The following is a 22,572-nucleotide window of genomic DNA, read 5'->3' on the forward strand; positions in this document are numbered from 1 at the left end:
CTCTATTTTTTTACAATGTAGACAAATGACCAGTTTCTGTGAGAAAAAAGTTACATACAAGATTTTTTATATTTTATTTTTATTTGTTTACTTGTGAGTACATGTAGCATCTGCTGCTCCACTGGCTCTGCGTTGTCTACATTTATTCCTCTTTTTGTTACCCATTTTTACCTTCACTCTTTAATTTGATGCCAATCCTTATCCTTTGAAAAGCACTGCTTTCAGTAAAGCAACTAAAATAAGCTGCAGCATTGATATTTTCATTGGTTAAAACTTAAGACATGTCCCAATTGGGTTACCATTTTGGGAGCAAAACATGTTCCAAATGTACCCATTGGTCACAACTCACTACACAACTTGCCTAAGATTTTAAATGCCTTCAACTTCAATACTCCTTATTCTTAAGGCTATCAACATTGTTTGTCTACTTGTATTGTTGCATTGTCATTCCAATCAATTTTGTGGTCCTTTGCATATGCATGCGAATATTAAACCAAGAAATAAACTATTTATCAATTGCAACATATTATGTCATGTATTATATATTTTTGTAATAAAAATCAGACGTATCTACATGAGTCACATATTTATTAGTGATATAGTAAAAATGATCAATTAAGGTAATACAAATAGAAGTACTCTTAAACCAATATGGGTTTGTCAAAGATGCTCAAATTAGAGCTTTTATTTGTTCCCAAACTATGCTCAAGCTCAAACCACCTTTACCTCTAGTGATGCATTTTTTGGCTTCCATGGCTTAGAGAAGGTGAAATAATTGGTGATTGAATTGCAAGACAATTAGTAGGGTGGTGCTCGCTAGGTTCTGTTTTAGATAGTAGACTTAGTAGTGGAGCCCAAAAAGAGGACAACCCAGTCCAGTAAATTAGTAAAGAGAAAAAAGTAAGATGGCATTTATACCTTATCAACCATATTATCAGTTATCACACAACTTTCGGTGAAAAAAAGACACCAATTGGGACAAAAGTCTTTCAAGTTTAGAACGTCAAATTTTTAAGGATTTATTCTTCAAACGACCTGATATTATTAATTTATTATTCACCATGCTATCCCTTCCATATCCTTTTCAACTAGTCATGCAGAGACAGATATATTTAGAATCTTATACAAATGGGATTTTAAGGTTATATAGGGACAGATCCATGATGAATTGATGATGATGATGATGATAGAATTTGAATATATACTTGGGAGTTGGGAAATGGGAATCCCATAAAAACTTGCCTTTTCAATTTTCAGGGAAATTATGTCAATGCTTTGAGGCCAGAGTTGTTATAAGCTAATGGTTTGTGTCTTTGTGATGAGTGATTGCTGTTACTTACTAGTTAAGGCAGATGCTATTCATAGTTTCATACTACTGGTTTGTCATTCTATTCTCTAAGTTTAATATTTTATTGTTTTAAAACATTCACATAGCTAACATTAGCCATTGCTTCATGACTAAAAGCCCATTGAATACTCCACTAGTACTGTATGACGACATTTTCAGAGAATAGGAAGTGATGCTCTTCTACTACCAACCCAATCTGTTCTGCTTTTGCAGGTAGGAAAAGACAATGTACATGTCACACAGCATATGGCGGTGTCAACTGTCAAGTTATGTGTGTGAGGATGAGGAGAAAATGCCTTTTTGGCCCTAGCACAGCATGTCTATGGCACAATGGCACTCTTGAGTTTTTTATTTGTTTTTTCTCTTGATGAGATGAGATGGAATATGAAAAGATAACTGTGTTCTTGATAGACTAATATATTATATCATTATACTATCAAAAATGACCACCCCCTTGTGATAGAGTAGGGATTTTCCGCTCACCTAACTACCCGTTCGTCATAGAGTTTAAGTCCCACTTTAAAAGTAATACATTAACTAAACAGTTTTTGGTTTTGCTATGTTTTTAGAAAAGGTGATCTTTGAATGATAATCTAAAATATAAATGATTCTTATCACTAATTTTCATTGTTGGGTAGTTAGGTGAGTGGATAATTCCTTGCTCTATGATGAGCAGGTGAACATTTCTGATTATCCTTTTAATTAAGAACATTATTAAGTATAATAATATTTATATTATATATAGTTCGTTTAATAGTCTAACAATATAGCATCTTGGTATAGAAACATACATCTTTCTATTTTGATATGGTATAAATTTTTTTTGTTCAAAATATGATATAATTCACTTAAAAGGAACATCAACTTAGAATATTATTTTCATTCATTCTCTTTTGCTCAATTTTATGACATATGGCCATATGGGCAATTGAAGCTGAGTATAAAAAGAAATTGGGACAATAGTTGAGTTATCAAGCCCCAACAAAAAAAGCTTCTTTTGTTAATGACCATTTAAGATGTATGCAGTTGAAACTGAGTATAAGGCCTTGGGCTGAATTCGCCCACGATGGGTTGATTCTTTTGGGCCGTAGCCCGTGAGAAGCTTGAGGGAGTTTGGCTCCCCGAAGACGAATTATATAAAAAACTTGAAAAAGCGCCGTCTGTGGGAATCGAACCCACGACCACGTGGTTAAAAGCCACGCGCTCTACCAGCTGAGCTAAGACGGCTTGTTGTTCAATTAGGCAATAGGATCATAATTAAACTAATAATACAGAGGAATAACTAAAGCCAATTTGGCTATACACATAGTTCTGATGAATATATAGTTCTCTGGCTCATGAATTCAAGGTGAAAGCTAAAGCAATGGAGATCTCTCCAGCATAAGTCTTGTCTTGAAGCACAACCCTATACTTGGCACGTCGAAGTTCGGCCTTTCCTTTCTGTGTGCCCAATGCTACCACATCCTTCACATAAATCCTTCAAACAACCAAAAAGAATAGAGTTATACTTACATGAATCACATTAACCGATCATATATGATATAAAGTAAATAATGAATACATCTTTTATAGAGGTAGAGTATTGATCTGCATAGATGGATCAGACTTAATTCTATGAAATGTACAATCAGTAATGATCAGGGTACAAATAGTTTTATTCCGAAGATATGCTATTATCTAGAGGCTGTGTTATTTTGAGTACAAATTAAGTTCTTACGAAAAAAAAAAAAAAAAAAAGGTGAGAGGGGGGTCTATACTAATATTTCTTACTTGGATTCCCCAACAAATACATCGTGGTCCAAGAGCTTCTGTGTGTCCATGATACGAAAGCAAAGCATGTATTTGTGATCTTCACCACCAGGATAATCCGCCTTGAATCTGAATTTTTCATTCCAAACTGGTTTTGTTCCTTTTCCTGCATTTTATTTTCATTTGTGATCCTTATATTCATTAGCATTCAGCCAGACACATACAAAATCGAGGATTTATTTTGGATATTGATGCTGACCTTTAGCGACGCTGCTTGTATGCTTTTGATTTCCATATTGGATTACAACGTACGGGTTCATCTTCACTGCAAATTTAATTCAAGTATATATAATATCCATGCAATTACAGAGAGCTTTTGATTAAACAACAATTAATTAATAATGTACCAAAAAAATCCATGTTCTTGATGCCTTGCGCTTCAACCAATGTGACCTCCAGTATACCACCTGATGCCATCTCTCTCTAGCTCTGTTTGTGTCTCTCTCAGATGAGCAAATTAAAAACTTGAGGGATTAACTTCAGATTTTAAGTGGTTGTAATTGATGCTTTTAGCTGTGGAGAATGGAATTAAGGCTTGGTCGTGTCATGCAAATTGGTGGTATATAATATCTAATTAAGTACATAACCACTTCGGAAACTTCTGAGGCTACATTATATTTTATTTTATGTACATGTTGGTCTTTTTCCTTTTCTTTTTCGGCTGCGTTATCTATCTTGCTACGTCAGAAACTTCTATGGAACAATTTTGGTTTTGTTTAATGTTGTCAACCATAGGAGTTACGTTTTATAGCTAGCTAGCTAGCATGTATTATATTTATATACATTCATTCACATATGCTACTTGCGTGAGTGTGCACGCACACACAAAGCAACTTCTCCGGCCTTGAATATGCCATCATCTATCTGTCGGATGCCTTGTATCCCAAGTTTTTTCCAAGCTTTGAAATTTGAGTTGGTAATCCCACCTAACTATGTAAGATAATATTGATTTGGTCCATTTGGAGCATCCAATTGCTCAGAGTACTCTGTATGTTTGAACTCATTATGTACACCAAATGGAAAATAAATATGTTTTCCAAACACGTTTTCCAAATTGCAATTGGTTTAATTTTAAATTAGTTCAGTTAGCACTAAGAAGAAATGATAGAGTAAAATCTCAATAGTTTAATGAAGTTGACAAAAAATTGTACCTTCCATCTAGAACCTTGTGTCTTAAGTCTTATGAATGGAAAAGGGAGCCTTGATTCAATTGGGAATGTCTTCCAGATAGAACAATACTTGGGTCACCCCTTGAGGGTATCTCAAGGTTACCCCACCCCCTCAAATTTTGATTTCGACAATACTGGCATATGATTGAAACCGTTCATTTTTTAGATCACCAATTATAGATCTTCTCTACAAAAAATTAACTAAATCGAAAATCGTTTGATTATATAACTGTTGTCGATTAAATAAAAAAAATCAACGGTTAGGTAAAAAAATCACTCTTTAATTGAAAACTATATATTTTTTCTATTTAATTAACAACATTTATATAATCAAATGATTTCCAATTGATTTGATTTTTTGTAAAAATGATCTTTAATATGTTATCTAAAAAGTGAACGGTTTTGATCATACACTGACATTGCCAAAATTAAAATTTGAAGGGGTGGGGTGACCAAAGTATTGTTCATAAATGTATACTTCAAGGAATAGTAAAACCAAACCAGACCAGTCTCGATCGGGGTTAGAGTCGTCAGACTTGAGTTGTGTCAAGTTTTCAAGAAAAATAATTACCATATTTCCATTTAAAAAGTGATTAAAAAAAAATTATCAAACATCAGTATTGCTATGAGATGGACTTTACATACATTCATTCATGGTAACCAAAATACTCAATGAGCTCAATCACACTTCACATAACCCTGGTTGCATTTCAACATTGTTTTCTTTTCCAGTAGCCAGAACAAAACTAGGCACCTTCAGCCATTCTGTGAGTAACCTGAAAACACTTGGAAGGTGTAGTAGGCTCAAATACATTATACACAATTCCTGCATACTACTTGAACAATCTTGGATATGTACAAATTTGAACTCTCTGGACTTTACATCACCTTCCCAAAACCTTTAATTCAAGTTATAATGGCGGCATGAAAAATTTCTCTTACGCAAAAAGTGGGGATGCAGAAGGCCTGGGATAAGAAACAGTCACTTTGGAAGCATCCTCAATGCTGCTTTTGCAGGACTTGGGTGCACCATTAGAATGGCCATGGCTAGATACATGGTGCTCTTTCTGAGTACCTTTGGCAACGTCCTTCGTTTCCTGAAGGTGCTCCAATGTTTTTACCACTTCATTCATGTCCGGTCTGTACCTAGGATCTACAGAAAGACATTGAAGTGCAAGGTTGGCAGCCCTTTGGGCCCGGTTGAGTGAGTATTGGCCTTCAAGTCGAGGATCAATAACACGAAAAACTCGGCGTTTGTTGGTCAGGTATGGCTTTGCCCACTCCACCAGGTTGTGTTCTCCAGACGGCCTGTTCCTATCTATAGCTCGTCGTCCAGATAGCATTTCTAGAAGAACAACTCCAAAACTGTAGATGTCGCTCTTGGCAGTAAGATGACCTTCCAAGAAGAAAAGATGCAATTCATTATAAACACTAACAGCACTCTTGTTCTATAACTACCAAACTTTGCTAGTTGTAGTACCTGTGGCTAAATACTCGGGAGCAGCATATCCGTGGGTTCCAATGACCCTAGTAGAGACATGGCTCTTGTCACCAGTTGGTCCATCCCTCGCCAACCCAAAATCAGACAGCTTAGCATTGTAGTTCTGAAATTAAAACAAGGAGGCATTAGGGTGGCAAATAAGATAAGATTGAACAAACCCTGAAACTTGGCATATTCAACCATACTGAATCTAATTAAAATGCTATCAAGTTACACACCGAGTCAAGCAAAATATTCGAAGACTTGAAGTCACGATGTATGACTTGTGTTTCAGCATTGTGGAGAAAGGCAAGTCCCTTTGCAGCATCAAGGGCAATTTTCATTCGGAGGCTCCAAGAAAGTGGCTGAAAGTGAGAACTTCCTGTCGCAACAATAATTAATGCTTCAATACAAAGATATCATATACAACTTGCAGTATGCTTCTCTAAGGGGAAGAAAGGGGGGTAGAGAAAGGTTCAAAATGAATGCCACTATAGAGGATGTAAGGAACTCACTCCTGAATAGATGATTTTCCATGCTGCCCTTGGGCATGAACTCATAAACCAAGAGCCGATGCTCATCCTCTAAGCAATAACCAATCAATTTCACAAGATTGGGATGATGCAGCTGCCCAAGATAGTTGATTTCTGTCTGTATGACCAAAATGTAGTATTAATTACTCTTCTATGGAGAAATGCTCCAAAGCCATGCCCATTGGCAATTTATAATCTTGCCAAGAATTGCAAGTCATAGAGGAGTCACATTTAGGCATTAATGCAAGTTTTCCTAATCTCAAAAGCAATAAACTACAATGCCATGAAGTTATAAACATACAATGCACACATGAAAATATATCAGACCATCAAAACTCATAAATTGAAAGAGTGGTAATTGTACTTACCAACCATTCCTTGTGACCCTGGAACCCATCTTGGTTGAGTCTCTTCACGGCAATCACCATGCCAGTCCCAACCTTGGTAGCTATATGTGTATTTTCGTCGATCCAACCTTTGAAAACAGAACCAAAACCACCATCTCCTAGTACACTGTCAGGGCGGAAGTTTCTTGTGGCACTTTTGAGTTCACTGAAGCTGATAGTCTTCAAGTTGGAGGCTTGTAAGATCTCACCCTCACTCCGAGGAGTCGTAGGCATGGAAGCTGATGAGGTCTTGCTACTTGAACCACTCATGCCATACCCATCTCTGCTCTCACTTTTAGAATTGAATCCTACAAGAGAGCCAATGGGAGATATTATATTACTTCAATTTAACCAGAATAACCTCGATCATTCATAACCTGAATAATTTTCCAAACCAGAACCTTTAATAATTATGGTGCTACCAATTTAGTAGTTCCCTTAAAGGCAACCAATATATAACATTGAGGAAAATGATCTTAAGCATTATCAAAGAGGTCAAGTTAGAGCCCTCAGAGATTTAGAGCAAAAAAAAGTGAAATTTACTTATGCGTCTCTAAAAGATAGTGAATTTGCAAAGTCCTAGCAAACAAAATCTATAACATGAACCAAAAGCCTATAGAATTAACTCTCAATTAACAATCAATCTGGTCAAACAGAAAGAAGAAACTCAGGAAAGTAGAATTTAACATTTTCTGAGTAAAGTAAAACTCAACAAACTATTAAAACAGAGCATTTTGTCCAAAAAAGAATAACAATACCTGTATGAGAAGGACTTTCAGCCTTGATTTTGTTGCTCCAGCAAACCCCCATCCAGACAAAATTTTCCCAAATCTCTCACCAAGGCTTTCAAATTAAACAGGAGCTTAAAATAAAAGAATCCCACAAACAAACAACAACAAAAATCTTGAAATGCAGAGATGCCAGAGAACCTCAACAAAACCTAATCAAGGCCCGCGAGAAACAACAAAGATCTTGTGCCAGAGTGAGATTTTGTTTTCTGGGTAGTGGGTAAAATCTGCCATCAAGCTTTTTAACACTCTCCCCACAAAATATATATATATATATATATATGCATATACAGTGATATATTGAACCCAAGTGCAATTGAGACACGAAAAAGATCACACTTTTTTCTTTTACAGAGATCCTAAGTCCTAACTATAGTTAATAGTACAGATGATTAGTCACTAGCTTGCACTTGGGTTCCTTTTTCTTCTTTTGGTTTGGTTTTGGATGAGACGCTAGTGCAAAAAAGTGAGTGAGAAAAAAAAGGGTCCTTTGCGCTTTTGGCTTTGGAGCTTCTTTTCTTGGTTGCCTTTTTAGACCTTCGGGAAGCACAGGCCACAGAGGTATACACGGTTGACTCGCTTTTCAGCTTCTTGTCTTTAGCTCCAACTAACACTTTGATTGGCATTAAAAAATTTGCAAAATCATTTATGTTAAAAGTTTACTAAATCCATGGATTGGCTTCATAAATTGCAACGTTAATTGTGATTGGGATTTAGAGGTTGATCGGTGGTTGTGATGGAGGAGAGTTCATGATGCTAATTCTGTGGCTGCATGTAGAGTTAAATTCCCTACGCAGATGCATGAATATATTTGGTACATGTCGCCTGTCGGTGTGTTTTTATAGTGTTAGATTCTCATTCATTATTTATCAATTCATGGCCATCCGGCCCATGTCTTGTTTTTGTTTTGGCATTTACACAATGATTAGTCTAATTTAGATTGGTTTTCGATTATTTATTTATTTATTTGATTAAATTCTAGTTTATTATTTTAGGGGTAAATTGTAATTTCTGACCATTCCTCGTTTGCAGAAAGAAAATGTGTAATCAATTATTAATTATCCTATATATTATGTTTTTGCTTTTCTAATTTCTAGAAAGAAAATGTGTGAATTGCGAAGAGCCTCATTAATGAGTGATTTGTCGGGTTTTTCCACATTTATAATGTATCTTTTTATGAATTATTTATAACATGGGCTAATATGCTCTATTTTTTGAAAGCTATTATGCTTTACATTTTAATTATATGTTTGTTGGGCTATTTATATATGATTTTATTTTTGGGAAAATTGATTTTGGAAAATTTGGAGTTTTGCAATGAATCTTCAAGAAAGCATGTAAGGTATTTAATAATTATCATACAAAAACAATTTTTTTTTATAATGTTAGAGCACTTAACCCTTTTATATAGAAAAAGTCCATTACAACATGGATTATGCAATAATAATAATAATAATAATAATATATCCTCACGAAAAAAAGGTTGGGTTTTTTTCTTAATAAGGGAATTAGCATCTTAATTTTGGAGGTGCCAATTAACATAGAGAGTCTTTCAATATGTGGGTCAATTATATATAGCACTTTGTAATGACCAGTTATTTATTAACTTTCGAAAAGTCTTTTTAATCATTTTTATTTTACATCATTTCACTATAAAATTCAAGACAATTTGCTACAATCAAAATGATGGGAAGTAGACAAATTAGACAATAGACCTAAAACACATATACTTTATTAATTGGGACATAATAGTTTGCCAACATGATTTTGTCAATTGACATAGCATGAAGGAGAGTACATGCTCTGCCGGTTCATGAATGCTCGTGAGAATTTAGTTCCCATTACTTTTAAACATTAGAACCATAGTTTCTTAAAAAAAAAAAAAAAAACATTAGAACCATATAACTTTTCAAAAGAAAAAACTTTAGAATTATCTTAACAATGAAAAACATCAGCAGTTGTTGGGTACCCCAATTAGAAAGGCAGTGAAATTGTCTGCACTTAAGTTCAATCCCCCTAACTCAAAAAAAAAAAAAAAAAGGAACATCAAATTTATTTCTTAGGGTCCGTTTGGATTCTTTGATTTGAAGAACCTAAATCCAAATCCTCCCAATGAAATTCCTCCATCCAAACATGCCCTTAGTTCTCACCCAAGTAATAGAAGCCAATCATTGCCTTTTTTTTTTTTTTTTTTTTCATACAATAATAAGGTCCCCACGTTAGGATTGTAGCTAGTAGATATTCCAGGCCTCAAATTTTAAATGGTATCAATGTCTGGACACGTGGAGAAAATTCGTGATAGGTGCCATGCCTAATGTCACCAAACCACTCTCACATTGGATAAGATTTATACAAATATACAACATCACCTAACGTGCAGCCTGGGACACTAGTACTCGACCGTCGAAATTTATGTCGAAGGTTTGGGCCTGAAAAGTTAGCCCATTAGGTTTTTAACTATTCCAAACTACCAAGGTGGGTTCCGTAAAAGTTCAAGTGACATTTTTTGGGCCCATTTATCTTGGGCTCTCATTGATATTTAGACCCAAAACCAAGTTGAAACTGTGCATTTATGATTAGTTAATATTTCATATTGGAGAAATGCTGGCTACTCTCTTCGGTCTACATTTTCTTTTGATTTTCTCTCCTATAAGTCTCATTTTGTAGTGTAGTATTAAGATCAAGATCATTCATTTTTTAGATAATTTTTAAAAAATTATCTCTACAAAATATCAATTAAATCAGAAATCGTTTAATTATATAATATTATTAAATAAATATATGATTTTAGTAAAAATTAGACTTATCATTTGTTTATTTGATAACAGTTACACACTAATGGTGCGTTTGGATGAAGTAGTTTGAAACTATTAAGGAATTCACAAATAACGGAATTAAAAATGACGTGATTTAAAATTCTAGAAATTTTAAATTCTCTTGTTTGGATAAATGTAATCATAATAGAATTTAAATACGAAATTTATATTAGTTTTATAAAAGAGTAATGGTGATGGTGATAGTGGCAACAATAAAAATGATGCTTGTGGTGAGTTGACGATGGTAGTAGGGGTGATGGCCCACGGGCGGTGGGAGAAATGGTGGTGGCAAAAATTGGGGTATTGGAGGTGGCGGCGACAACATTGGCGGTGGTGATGATGGTGGTGGTGATGGCACTGGTGATGGAGGCGGCGGCGGCGGTGTCAGTGGTGGTGGCGATGTCAGTGGTGGTGACGGTGGCGGCGACGGTGATGGCAGTAGTGGCTGCTGTGGTGGTGGCGGCGGAGATGATGGTGGCAGAGGGCGATGGTAGTGATGGTGGCGGGTTCGGTGGTGGTGGTGACGGTGGCGACGATGGCGGTCGTAGTGGTGGCAGAAGTGGTGGTGGCGACGGTGGAGGTGGTGTCGGTGGTTGTGGTGGTGATGGTGGCGGCGGAGGTGGCGGTGGCGGTGGCGGTGGCAGTGGTGGTGACGATGGTGGTAGTGGTAGCGGCGGCATGGTGGTAGTGGTGGCGGTATTGTAATTAATTGGCAAGGTGATAGGTGGACACGACTTTTTTTTTTATATAAAAATTGAAATTTTGAAAATGACACCAATTTAGGTGGAATTTAAATTTGGAATTTACAGCCTTCAAATTTCAAATTTTTTTCCACATAGAATTTACAAAATTCTATATTTATAGACCCAAACAAGGAAATTAGAGCATGTAATTTTTTAAATGCTAAATTTTATTTAAATTTCAAGTTTTTTTTTTTTCCATCCAAACACACCATAAACGATTTTTTATTTGATTGATTTCAAAAAATTAATCTGGTGCGCGAAAATTAATCCACGGTACATTTGATAAAAAAAAATAAATAGTAGCTACTTTTTGACAATGAGTATGGGAAAATTTAAAAATATAAGACAAAGTAGCTTAATGTTTGAGGAAAGTGAGGAAAATTAATTTTATATTTGAGATGATAAAGTGAAGTAAGAAAGTAAGTAAGAATGCAAGAGAAGTGGTGGTAATTGACTAATTGAGTGAGGAGTGAGGACTGAGGAAGGGGTTGGGTTTAAATAAAGAAAGGAGCGAATTTGTTGAAAGGGATCTGAGATGTTTCCCTTTCACCGAACCAAAGTTGGGAAAAGGTTGAAAGGAGAGAGAGGTCACCAGTTGCTCATGTGCTCAGACTCAGACAACAACTGAGGTTAATGGAGGAGGGGACTAGGGACATGGACTAGGGGGTCTCTCTCTGTCTCTCACATTTTCATTTTAAACCTCTTTCTCTTTTTTCCCCTCTCACCGATCCCTATACCATACAAATTATACAATGCAGCCTTACGTCCTACACTACAGCTTTTTTATTTGTTTTACTCTACTCTTTTTTTTCTTTTTAATCAAGTTTTTTACTTATTTTTACTCCACTCAATAATGCATACATTATCAATTTGAAAACCATTCTTACCCATTTCATCATTTGGTGCAAGGCAGTAAATTTCCAATACATCTGATTACTCACAGTGAGGTGTGTAATTCATAATCAATATTAAGACATCTAAATTGACTGTTTGATTCTAGATCAGCCATTCAGCCCCAAGTTAATGAATATTATGTTCTCCTCCTCCTATAGTTGTGTGTGGGTCTATCACTATTCACTGTGCCTAATTTTCATTGGACAGTGAGTTGGAAAAGATTGGTGGACTGTGGACGGTGGCAATTCTCTTCTCTTCTCTTCTCTTATCATTTCATTTGCTACCACAGAAACTTTAACCTTTTTCAGAAATTCAGAGGGTAGGCTCAGAGTGATAAGGGAGGAGATCTCCCTCAATTTTTACAATATGGGTTTGATGCGTCGATGGGTCATCTCATGATCTCTGTAACTTTTTTATATTCCAAGGCATGCCCTCCTGTACTTGTCTAGCTCATTAATCAAAGTTCAAACCCTAGCTCTGCTAGCTGCTGCTATGTCCTGCACCATGACCAAGCAAAACGATAAAGAAATCAGCAACTTTATGTAACTGTGATTCTTTAAATCAGTCCCCGCCTCCCCTTAGTATCTCTACAGTAAAAATTTAATTCCAATCTCCTGCACTGTATTCCTATGAGGACCTCATTTTTTTTTTTATCTATCTTATAATCACATATGACCCAATAGTTAACACAACCAAAATTTCTGTTGGAAACTTGGAAAACGTAGAATCCCATATGGGGAAATTTAAATTTTGCATAATATGTATGACTTTTGGGCTGTACATGTATTATTTATTAGCAGAACTACTCACATGTAAAAGGTTAGATTCACTTAAATGCTTAATAACATTTTGATAAACACAAGGGTTCGATAAATTGTCTTTCATTTGTTCCTTGTTTAATTTTCTTACGTGAGCATTTGTGTACAAAGTATCATAAGTATTCATTTAAAAAACTTAATATAAATTAGGGATGGTTGAATTCACTTCAATATTTAGGTTTGATAAACCAAACCTAGGAGTAGAACAGAAGCTGAAGATTCCTCTTATTTTTTTTGGGTATAAATTAATTCTTTATTAATTAATCTTTAAAATTATTCCACTACTTGGCAGAAATATAATTTAGAAATAATGAGGAGGGGAATGTGAGAAGGTATCTGATGACTGATGGTAGTAGGGAAATGGGAAGTGGTGGTCCAAAGGGGTTTCTAAGTGGCACAATCAAACCCAAAATAAAAAGAGTCAGAAAGGGCAGAATAGGAATGGGAGAGAGAAAGATGAGTGAAGGAAAGCAAAAAAACGACGTAACGTATCACTGACATCTGTGCGAGGGGGTTCTGACCGCAGCAGAAGGTCCCGTCTCTATCAGACTCGTCTCCTTGTGCCGCGAAACCCGGACTACAGTCCCCCCCCCACACCTACACCCTCCCCTCGGTCCCACCCTCCTAATCATGACTTCCCCCCCTCCCAACACCCAACCTCTCTCTCCCTCTCCATTATAAGTTATAACCTAAGTCCCAATCTAATTTAATAAAACTTTCATATATAACGGGTCAATATATTCATTTTTTGTTTATTTTTTTAAATGCCTAAGTGTATATATGTGAGATAAAGAAGTTTTTATCGTGCTCCTACACTTTGAGAAATTTTCCTGTATAATCATAACTACAGTTGCATACTATCATGATATTTTTTTATCAACTCAAATTATAATATACATACAACTTTTAATATATACGACTCTAAATTTAAATAATACTCTTTACAAACATATTATAATTTAAATCATTTGGTAATACCATATCGAATGGATGAATATGTCTTTTAATATTATGCTCATGAATCAAACTTTCACATAACAAATACATTATTTATAAATATCTCATTTCAAGCTTTCATCGACATAAATTGTACTTTGTATACACTTGTGGGGAAAAACTTATTTACTTTATTATAGCAATATACTAATATAACATCACACATGTAAAAAATGAAGATTAATCCCAAACTTATCTATATACTATTATAGATAAGTTTTTCTCTACAATCACCTTACGTAGGCTACCAAAACAACGCGTGTCTGTGATGTACGTGACGTAATGGAATCGCAGTTCTCATATCACTCGTCAATCCTATCTTGATTTCCCAACGGACGGTCAGATTCAGGCCATGCATGGGTGCTCATAGTTACACCCATAAATATTATACAAACGGAGAAGAAAACAAAAAATTCAGCCCACAAGGCCACAAGTAGAGAAGAAAACAACAAATTTATCCCACAAATAGAGAAGAAAACAAAAAGAGATTATTACTTTGTTCTTGTAAATAATGGGTAGTGCTTATTGCAAATATCCCTTCATTGATATCATTAATTCCGTATTTATTTCGCATAAATTTTTTTCGAATAGAGAACTTTTTCACAATTAACATAAAAATCTCTTGAATCTAACTTATATATAGATATAATGTATTACTAATTTCTTAGCACACATTCACGTGTAATTATTCTCTTAAGATATATATATTTTTTATTTAACACATTAGTTCGTTTTTTTATTTATTACAAATTTACAATTTAAAGAAAAGTGATATCATAACAGTAAATTAAACAACATTCCATTATATGGTACTTCCATGTTATTCGATTTGTACAGAATGGTGTTAATTCCGGTTAGGGTCCGACGACACCTAACCCAGCGGACGACAGGTGCGTAGCGTGGCCCACAACCCAATAATGTAATTGGGGTCGTACGAACTCAGGTGGCATCAAAGGATGGGCCCATGGGCCCAATAGGGCTGTGGCTTAGCTGTGTTTTGGCAAAAATGACAGGCGTGTAACACATAATTGTACGTGCTGGTTAGTAAGGAGCTAATCGTAGAGCATTACTCCCGCAAAACACTGATAAAAGCTCTACCCACGCGAATTGACAGAACAACTAGGGGGCGCAATACAAGCGCTGAATTCGAGCCTACCCCTCTCTCTCTCTCTAACATTAAATCCCCACTCAATCACTCACTCACTCATTCTCTCTCTCTTTCTCTCTCACTCTCAGTTTGCAGCTTTTTTTGTGTATTGTCGTTGAAGGTGGTGGTGGTGGTGGTGGTGTTGGAGGTGACACCAGAGAAGTAGAGAGAGAGATTGCTTTTGCTTTTTTTATGGTAGGAAATTCCCTAAACGACGACGTGAGCTGCTCTGCTTTTGCCTATTAGGCTCCCCACTCGCGTGCCCTCTTTTTCCGCTCACTGTCAGATCTCTCTTCCGTCTAATCTCATCCTCTCTCACTAGGTCTAGTCCCTTCTGTCCTTTGTTTGTCTCTCACTAGCTAGGGTTGTTTTTTGAAGTTTGAGTCTGTCCAGTCTCACAAGAATATTTTTCTTCTCTTTTTTATCCAGAGCTGTTTAGAGGAGATGCGTCGAAGAAGAAGCTTGGGCCGGAGGTGCAGTTAAGTAGAACTGTAAGCCTCTCCTCTCCTCCCACACCATTCATATAATGCAAGACTAGTTCCGTACTTATTTTACTGCACCTGCTGTTGTTTACACTTGAAACACTCAACACGTTTTTGATTCTCTAGCTCTCACTCTGGATTTTGTTGTTTGGTTAGTAAGAAAAGGTCGAAAAAAGATTGTATTTTTTTTGTTTTTGTTTTTTAAATTGTTTTCTGGGTGTTCTTAGTTTAACCTGCAACCACACTCTGTTTTAGTTAAAAGCCAATAACAACTGGCTTTGATTACGAATATTTAGTTTTGGTGGATGTCTCTGAAAAGTGAATTGATTAGTATAATATCTGCTATGCTTGTGTTATGGATTGTGACTTTGAAAAGAAAAAAAGACTTCAGAAGACATCTCTTTCTTTTTTCTGACGAATCTTTGCTGTAATAGAGTGATTTAGCAACAATTCTTTGCATGGTTGGTGATTGCCACTTTTATGTATGTTGTCTAGTTTCTGATACATATATTTTTTTGGCCGGTGGTCTAGTTTCTGATATTAATTGTTCTACTTTTTGGGTGAATGAGTATGATTGTGGGTGCAGTAGATGTGGGGTAGTTCTTTGTGATTAATTTTTATGAATAAGCCTCAGAGAAAAGAAAAAGGTTTCTTGGGTTAGTCGCCTACAATAAATCTCATCCCCAGTCTTCTTCCCAGTTACCAGTGACAATTATTTCCCTCACCTTGAAGGGGGCTATTTGACTTTTCCAAATTTCAGTGGGGTTGTTGATTTTCTTTTTGGTTTTTTGAGTGTTTGATTATTGAGAGCAAATTTACTCACACTTGACTTGACTTGGTGGTGAGGATTATCACTTATTTCTACATATCTCGGAGGAATTGTACTTAACTATGATTAATTATTTAAAATAATTAAGAGAAAAAAATAATTTAAAGTACAAAATAAATGAATCCACCCCAACTCGATTGCAGAATTCCCCTCCCCCTGTCAGAGATGAGGGGAAACTGAAAGAAAGACAGAGAGTAAAAGGATAAAGAGATGAGGGGAGGGCATGGCCAAAAAAAAGAGATGAGGGGAGGGGACAATCTTCTGCGCCGGTGCTGACGCCAGCAGTTGTGGTTGCCGGCGTTGGACTGGACAGCAATGAGAGTGGAGGATGGGGGCGCTGGTTGTGTGGGAGGGGTGGGTTGGGTTCTTTTTTAATTAAAAAAATTAATTAAAACTTTAATGGATGATTTAACTATGATTAATTAATATCACAGGTGGCTTATTAAGGAGGTCAAATTTGCTCTTTTGATTATTTGTTGCTGTCAAACTCGGTTTATTAGTTTTGAATCTACCATTGTGCCGGGATTTAATAAAATGTTGGACTCCTTTGTGAAGTTTTAATAATTTTGCGGTTTTTTCTGCAACTTTTGAGTGTTGTTTATTGGTGTCAGTGTTCATTTTTACCTTAATATGTAAATCAAATGGGTAGCTCGATTTAGTATCTGTACCTTTTATTTATTGATGTTAATATTTTTACCTTTAGTAATAAATTTGTAAAAATATATGGGTTAGTAATAAATTTGTAAAAATATATGGTTTAATGAATATGTTAATAAATATGTAGTTTGGATATAGATATATGGTTTAATAAATCAGAAGTGCTAATATATTAGAGATATATGGTTTAATAAATATATATTAGTTAATTAAAAACAATAAATAATAATTTTGTAATTTAATGACTTAATCATCATTTTACTTGTTTCTGCATGCAATATATATTTGATAATCCCTCGTTTACCGGAAATGTTATTTGCACTTCAAAATAATCTTCTTGCACTCATATGTTCGGCATGGAGGACTGGAGGAGTGCAGGAAGCTCATTCTCTTTTTATTATTCATATTGTTAGTGATTATATTGTTCTTATCTTACAATTTGATAAAATTTAACAAGTTAATAATGAAAGGGTTTCCTACTAAGAGTTGTTCTGCTATCTAAATTGTATACACGTGACACTTTGATCTGCTCTCTAATTTTAATGCAGTCTTTGTCAGTAGCAGACTAGCAGCATTCCTCTTTTCGTTCAAAGTATAAGCTGTGGCTAAAGAAATAGTGAAGTGTTTTATTTGTATAACCAAATAACTGGTATTTTGCAAGCTGGGGGGATTTAAGTGTCAAGTAGCCCTCCTTTCTACTTCAAATTTCGAGTTCATCCAAACTCTAACATAATACCAGTTAGATCCACAATTAGTTGTCAGCTTGCCACTTTGCTGATGTCTAAGCTGTGGTACGATTAGAATGCTCATCTTTCTATTTACTTATTTTTTTTTTTTTTCAGTATTTGGTTTTAGCCATTGAAAAGAAAGAATTTCCTTTGTTTACTTGTCCTAAATATATGATGGGCTGTTGAAATTGCTATCCTGGATTCAAATGCATCTGTTTGGCGCAATTTGAAGCCTTTATGGTTTGCTGCAGACGCGAGCGTTACTAATCCTATCAGCTTGTTGTGGGCTCGTATTCAACTATTCCTTCCATATCTATCTGTCTTTTTAATATTGCCTCTGCTAGTATTGGTTCCTTCCTACCCAGCTGAACAATTTCTTTTTGACATGGCTAACATATCATATTGTAATAGAAGATGGACTGATATATTGACATCTGAATTCCAGATACATTATGAAGGGTTTCAGTTTGAGGCAATGGACAGTGATTTTTGCTCCTGGAAATGAAGGAGAGACAACGTTGGAGAGCTGAAGAGGACGCTTTGGTACGTGCTTACGTGAAACAATATGGACCAAGGGAGTGGAACCTTGTGTCACAGCGCATGAACACACCCCTAAACAGGGATGCAAAATCTTGCTTAGAAAGGTGGAAGAATTATCTAAAACCCGGCATCAAGAAAGGATCTCTTACTGAAGAGGAGCAGCGTCTTGTCATTTGCCTTCAAGCCAAACACGGTAATAAATGGAAGAAAATTGCTGCTGAAGTTCCTGGTCGTACTGCTAAGAGATTGGGTAAGTGGTGGGAAGTGTTCAAGGATAAGCAGCAGAGAGAACAGAAGAACAAGAAGACAGTTGACCCCATTGAGGAGGGTAAATACGATAGAATTCTTGATTCTTTTGCTGAGAAGCTAGTGAAGGAGCGTGCTGCCCCAGCATATCTCATGGCTACTTCCAACGGGGCCTTTCTTCATACTGACCCATCCCCTGCTCCGACAATGCTTCCTCCTTGGCTTTCTAATTCCAATGTGAGCTCCAACATTAGGCCACCATCTCCTTCTGTTACTCTGAGTCTGTCTCCTACAGTTGCACCTTCTCCTCCAATCCCTTGGCTGCAGCCGGATAGAGGATCGGATAATGGCCTTATTTTGGGCAATTTACCACCTCATGGGGCAGTCCCTGCTTGTGGAGAGAACCTGATGATATCTGAGTTGGTGGAGTACACCAGAGAGTTGGAGGAAGTGCACCGTGCCTGGGCAGCGCATAAAAAAGAAGCATCCTGGAGACTAAGAAGGGTAGAGTTGCAACTTGAATCGGAGAAGGCTTGTCGGAGGAGGGAGAAGATGGAAGAGATTGAAGCAAAGGTGAAGGCTCTAAGGGAAGAGCAGAAAGCTGCTCTGGATAGGATTGAAGCAGAATACAGGGAACAGTTAGCAGGACTGAGGAGAGATGCAGAAACGAAAGAGCAGAAGTTGGCTGAGCAATGGGCTGCGAAGCATTTGCGTCTCTCAAAGTTTCTTGAGCAGATGGGAGGCAGACCCAGGCTTGCTGAGCCGAATGGCCGGTGATAAATTTCTGTTATACATGGTTATTCTAGATGTATGAGGTCTGATTTCTGGTTTCTGTTTTGTTCATCTTTTCTTTCTTTCATCTTGTGTGCATTCTCTTCCGAAATGCTATTCATAGGTGTCTATTTACATATACTGTCTGCTTATTGCCTTTGACTGAATGAATGCAAGGGTAGCATTACAATTATATTTGAATTGTAGCCTCAAACCTTATGCCGCCACATTTAGAATAGGCGAGGGATAATAATCTATCTCATTTTTATTCCGAACTGTTTCCTCCGAAGGAATGCTAAAAAAAGTGTGTTTTAGGCGCGTGCCTGCTTTTTTATGCAAGGCTTATTTTATTGGTTGAGGGTCCGGAGTGGTTTTGTATTATGAACGACCTTGTAACCAAGCACCAAGCTTGGTGGTGGATTTCGCTACAATTTTAATAGTCCTATGCATGTTGCATGCAAGCCTGTTGTGAGAATTCCTATAATATCGGTAACTTAAGTGATTTGTGCACTGCTTAATAAGTCATCCGTAACCATATCAAAAGTTTATTATATATCAATGTTATGTGAATTTATCTGTTGTTAGAGCATCTCTGGTAGGCACAAGCTAATGTATTCCGAGTGCTATAGAAAGCGGGCTTTGAAGAACATACCTGAAATCTGAATGAAATCCACACCCTTTGGGTTTGGGATGTTGAAATTCCCTGAAACAGAGTAATAAGCTAGTGTATGTCTAGCAGTACTATATATTTTGAGCCATAGAGAGTTCAAATTGAGCATCCTTTTTGGATTATTAAATGTACGAAATAGTACAAGTTAGAAAGCAGTTTCTATGTCTAGCTAATTATGCATGCATGCACATAAAATGCGTCATACCTTTACACAATTACACCCCAGAAAACTAAGGGAAATGCTATCACACAAACAAGCATGACATACAAATACGAGTTTCCTTGCTCTTATGGCTGTTTGTTTACCATAGTGGATTCGCAAGGTCAAACCTCGGAGCTTTTGTGTACCTTTTACGGCTACTTAGAGACGGTTATGAACTCTCTAGTACCTGCATGGACAGATGATATAACATCAAATTTTAATAACAGTCATCTGTGCACGTTTAACACGTAGGCATAATAATTTGATATTGAATTAATTCTACGTACATTAATTATTGACACTCGTTAACTTATACATGATTAATGGTTGACAATCATCCACATAATTAAGTGTGGACGACTGTCCAAAAAAGCAAAGTTCTTGAGTTTATACCAAAAGTCCCTCTATCACTTATAAGCAAAATTGTGGGCTCACTTTGGTTGAAGAACCCCCTTGCAATACTCCAGGTGCCTGCTCTATTTTACCTTTCATCCTCGCGAACCTCTTAGCATCTCTTAGTGAACGGATTTGCTTTCGTATTTCAGGGTCTACATCCAGTGCAGCCTGCATGAGCATACAATAACATCAAATGCTAATAACAATCGTTCATGCATGTGATGTATGTTGACCTAACATTGAATCTCACTTCCATTAATGATTAATAGTCTAGTCTACACTTGATTAACGTTTAACAACCAATAACATCAAATATTAAGGATCGTCGTTCGTACATGTTTGACACCTGTACATATATATATATATGTGTATCTTACATTGAATTCTACGCGTGATCGACAATCATTCACATAACTGTAGACAACTGTCCAAAAAAGCAAAGTTCTTCTTGAGTTTTTCCCAAAAGTCCATATATCTTCTTTATGTGCAATTGAATAAGCAAAATTGTGGGCTCACCTTGGATAAAGAACCCCCTTGCAATGGCTCAAGTGCTTGCCCTATTTTACCTTTCATCCTAGCGAACCTCTTAGCATCTCTTAGTGAATGGATTTGCTTTCTTATTTCAGGGTCTACACTCAGTGGAGTCTGCATGAGCACACAATTATATCAAATGCTAATACCAATTGTTCATGCACGTATGATGTATGTACGTCGACAATCTCACTTTCGGCCTTCAACGACTAATAGTCTAGTTTACGCTTGATTAAGGGTTAACAATCAATAACATCAAATTTTAATATATGATAATCGTCTGTACACGTTTGACACTTATTAGTATGTGAATTTAACATTGAATTCTACGCACGTATATTAATAATTGAACCTCATTAATTCATACATGATTAAAGATTGATAGTCACTTACATAAGTTTGAATGACTGTCCAAAAAAGCAAAGTTCATAAATTTGCCACATAAGTCTATTTATCCTTTCTATGTGGAATTGAATAAGTAAATTCGTGGGCTCACCTTGTTTGAAGAACCACCTTCTAGTCCCACAGGTGCCTGCTCCATGTTAGTTATTTTGAATCGGAATTGCTGGTCGATTTGAAGTCCTGAACTCTGCGGAACCTGTATGAGCAGATAATAACATCAAATGCTAATGAGACAAGTCACGTATGACGTATGTGAATCTAATTGAACCTCACATACATCAACGGTTGATAGTCTCGTCCACACTTGATTAACAGTTCACAATATCATTACAAGTGTGGACAACGATTGTGTCAAAGTTGTTCATGAATTTAACTACCACATAAGTCCAGTACCCTCCACATGCACAATTGAATAAGTAAATTTGTGAGCTCACCTGATGGGCAGTTGACAATGCCATAAGTGCCTGCTCTACTTCAGTTGCTTGCATCTCCATTGCGCACTTCTGAGCAGCATTTAGTGATCGGAACCGCTTTGTTCTTCCAGGCTGATAGAAAAACTGCACTTGGGATAATCAATGTTAATTACCAATGACTAATTGAGGTTTTAACTAGGACTAGGTGGCATATAAGGGCAAGGGTAGCTAGGCATCCCTTAAGTACGTTCTCTGGCCTAAACCCCTTTCTAGCTCCCCTAAATTAGAGATTGAAATGTGAAATGTGAGGTCAAAATAATTCAAGGCCATGATAATTTTAGCCTTTATTAAACTTTCTTGAACACTCTAGGAAAGCCCAATGAAGATTTAAATTAAAAATGATGATCATGAATAGTACCCTAGTAACATGAATAGTCCTTTTAACTAGGACTAGGTGGCATATAAGGGAAGTGCTATTAATCACACTAGCTCGCACTTCCTCTTGCATTCTTGCAGGAATGTAGCTCCCGTATTCATACTTAGGAGTGCAAGCTTCACGTTTATCAACGTCATGAGTAACATATACCTAGTATTAGATATAACTGAGATTGATGAGGCAAGTAGCTACGCACTGCCTTTTCCATTTCCATATCATCTCCCACATATAATAATCAATCAGTCTAGCAAATGATATATATATATATATATATATATGAAGGTATAGCTAGTGTGAAAAACTAGCTAGTGTCATTTTCATAATTATTCATATGTGCAACTA

At 36.3% G+C, this 22,572-nt stretch overlaps 3 protein-coding genes and 1 non-coding gene across 4 annotated transcripts; 1 reads left to right on the plus strand and 3 right to left on the minus strand.

The window, feature by feature from the left end:
- Positions 1 to 2,502: 2,502 nt before the first annotated feature.
- On the minus strand, positions 2,503 to 2,575 carry TRNAK-UUU (transfer RNA lysine (anticodon UUU)). Its single transcript has one exon. It is a non-coding gene; the product is annotated as a tRNA-Lys (tRNA).
- Positions 2,576 to 2,683: 108 nt separating this feature from the next.
- On the minus strand, positions 2,684 to 3,574 carry LOC147281640 (16 kDa phloem protein 1-like). Its single transcript, XM_086246609.1, has 4 exons — positions 3,505 to 3,574; positions 3,357 to 3,422; positions 3,119 to 3,263; positions 2,684 to 2,825 (listed from the first exon to the last, which is right to left on the minus strand). Exons 1-4 carry the CDS (start codon positions 3,572 to 3,574, stop codon positions 2,684 to 2,686), a joined length of 423 nt encoding a protein of 140 aa, XP_086102735.1.
- Positions 3,575 to 4,999: 1,425 nt separating this feature from the next.
- NAK (Protein kinase superfamily protein) lies at positions 5,000 to 8,018 on the minus strand. The gene is made up of 6 exons (XM_086246332.1): positions 7,484 to 8,018; positions 6,708 to 7,033; positions 6,322 to 6,457; positions 6,046 to 6,188; positions 5,807 to 5,930; positions 5,000 to 5,722 (listed from the first exon to the last, which is right to left on the minus strand). The coding sequence occupies exons 1-6, from the start codon at positions 7,533 to 7,535 to the stop codon at positions 5,265 to 5,267; spliced, it is 1,239 nt and encodes a 412-aa protein (XP_086102458.1). The 5' UTR covers positions 7,536 to 8,018; the 3' UTR covers positions 5,000 to 5,264.
- A 6,854-nt stretch (positions 8,019 to 14,872) lies between these two features.
- Positions 14,873 to 19,319, plus strand: AS1 (myb-like HTH transcriptional regulator family protein). The gene is made up of 3 exons (XM_086247719.1): positions 14,873 to 15,249; positions 15,357 to 15,418; positions 18,069 to 19,319. Exon 3 carries the CDS (start codon positions 18,125 to 18,127, stop codon positions 19,184 to 19,186), a length of 1,062 nt encoding a protein of 353 aa, XP_086103845.1. The 5' UTR covers positions 14,873 to 15,249; positions 15,357 to 15,418; positions 18,069 to 18,124; the 3' UTR covers positions 19,187 to 19,319.
- Positions 19,320 to 22,572: the final 3,253 nt, after the last annotated feature.

This window comes from Dryas octopetala, chromosome 6, assembly GCF_963921425.1.
Source record: "Dryas octopetala chromosome 6, drDryOcto1.1, whole genome shotgun sequence".
In the NCBI taxonomy this organism is placed as follows: domain Eukaryota; kingdom Viridiplantae; phylum Streptophyta; class Magnoliopsida; order Rosales; family Rosaceae; genus Dryas; species Dryas octopetala.

Coding starts and splice junctions, on each gene's coding strand:
- LOC147281640 (XM_086246609.1), bottom strand. CDS start 3,574: ATGGCATCAGGTGGTATACTGGAGGTCACATTGGTTGAAGCGCAAGGC. Junction 3,423..3,504: donor CAAGAACATGGATTTTTTTG/GTACATTATTAA, acceptor TTAAATTTGCAG/TGAAGATGAACCCGTACGTT. Junction 3,264..3,356: donor TACAAGCAGCGTCGCTAAAG/GTCAGCATCAAT, acceptor AATAAAATGCAG/GAAAAGGAACAAAACCAGTT.
- NAK (XM_086246332.1), bottom strand. CDS start 7,535: ATGGGGGTTTGCTGGAGCAACAAAATCAAGGCTGAAAGTCCTTCTCAT. Junction 6,458..6,707: donor AGGGTCACAAGGAATGGTTG/GTAAGTACAATT, acceptor TTGGTCATACAG/ACAGAAATCAACTATCTTGG. Junction 5,723..5,806: donor TCCCGAGTATTTAGCCACAG/GTACTACAACTA, acceptor TCTTCTTGGAAG/GTCATCTTACTGCCAAGAGC.
- AS1 (XM_086247719.1), top strand. CDS start 18,125: ATGAAGGAGAGACAACGTTGGAGAGCTGAAGAGGACGCTTTGGTACGT.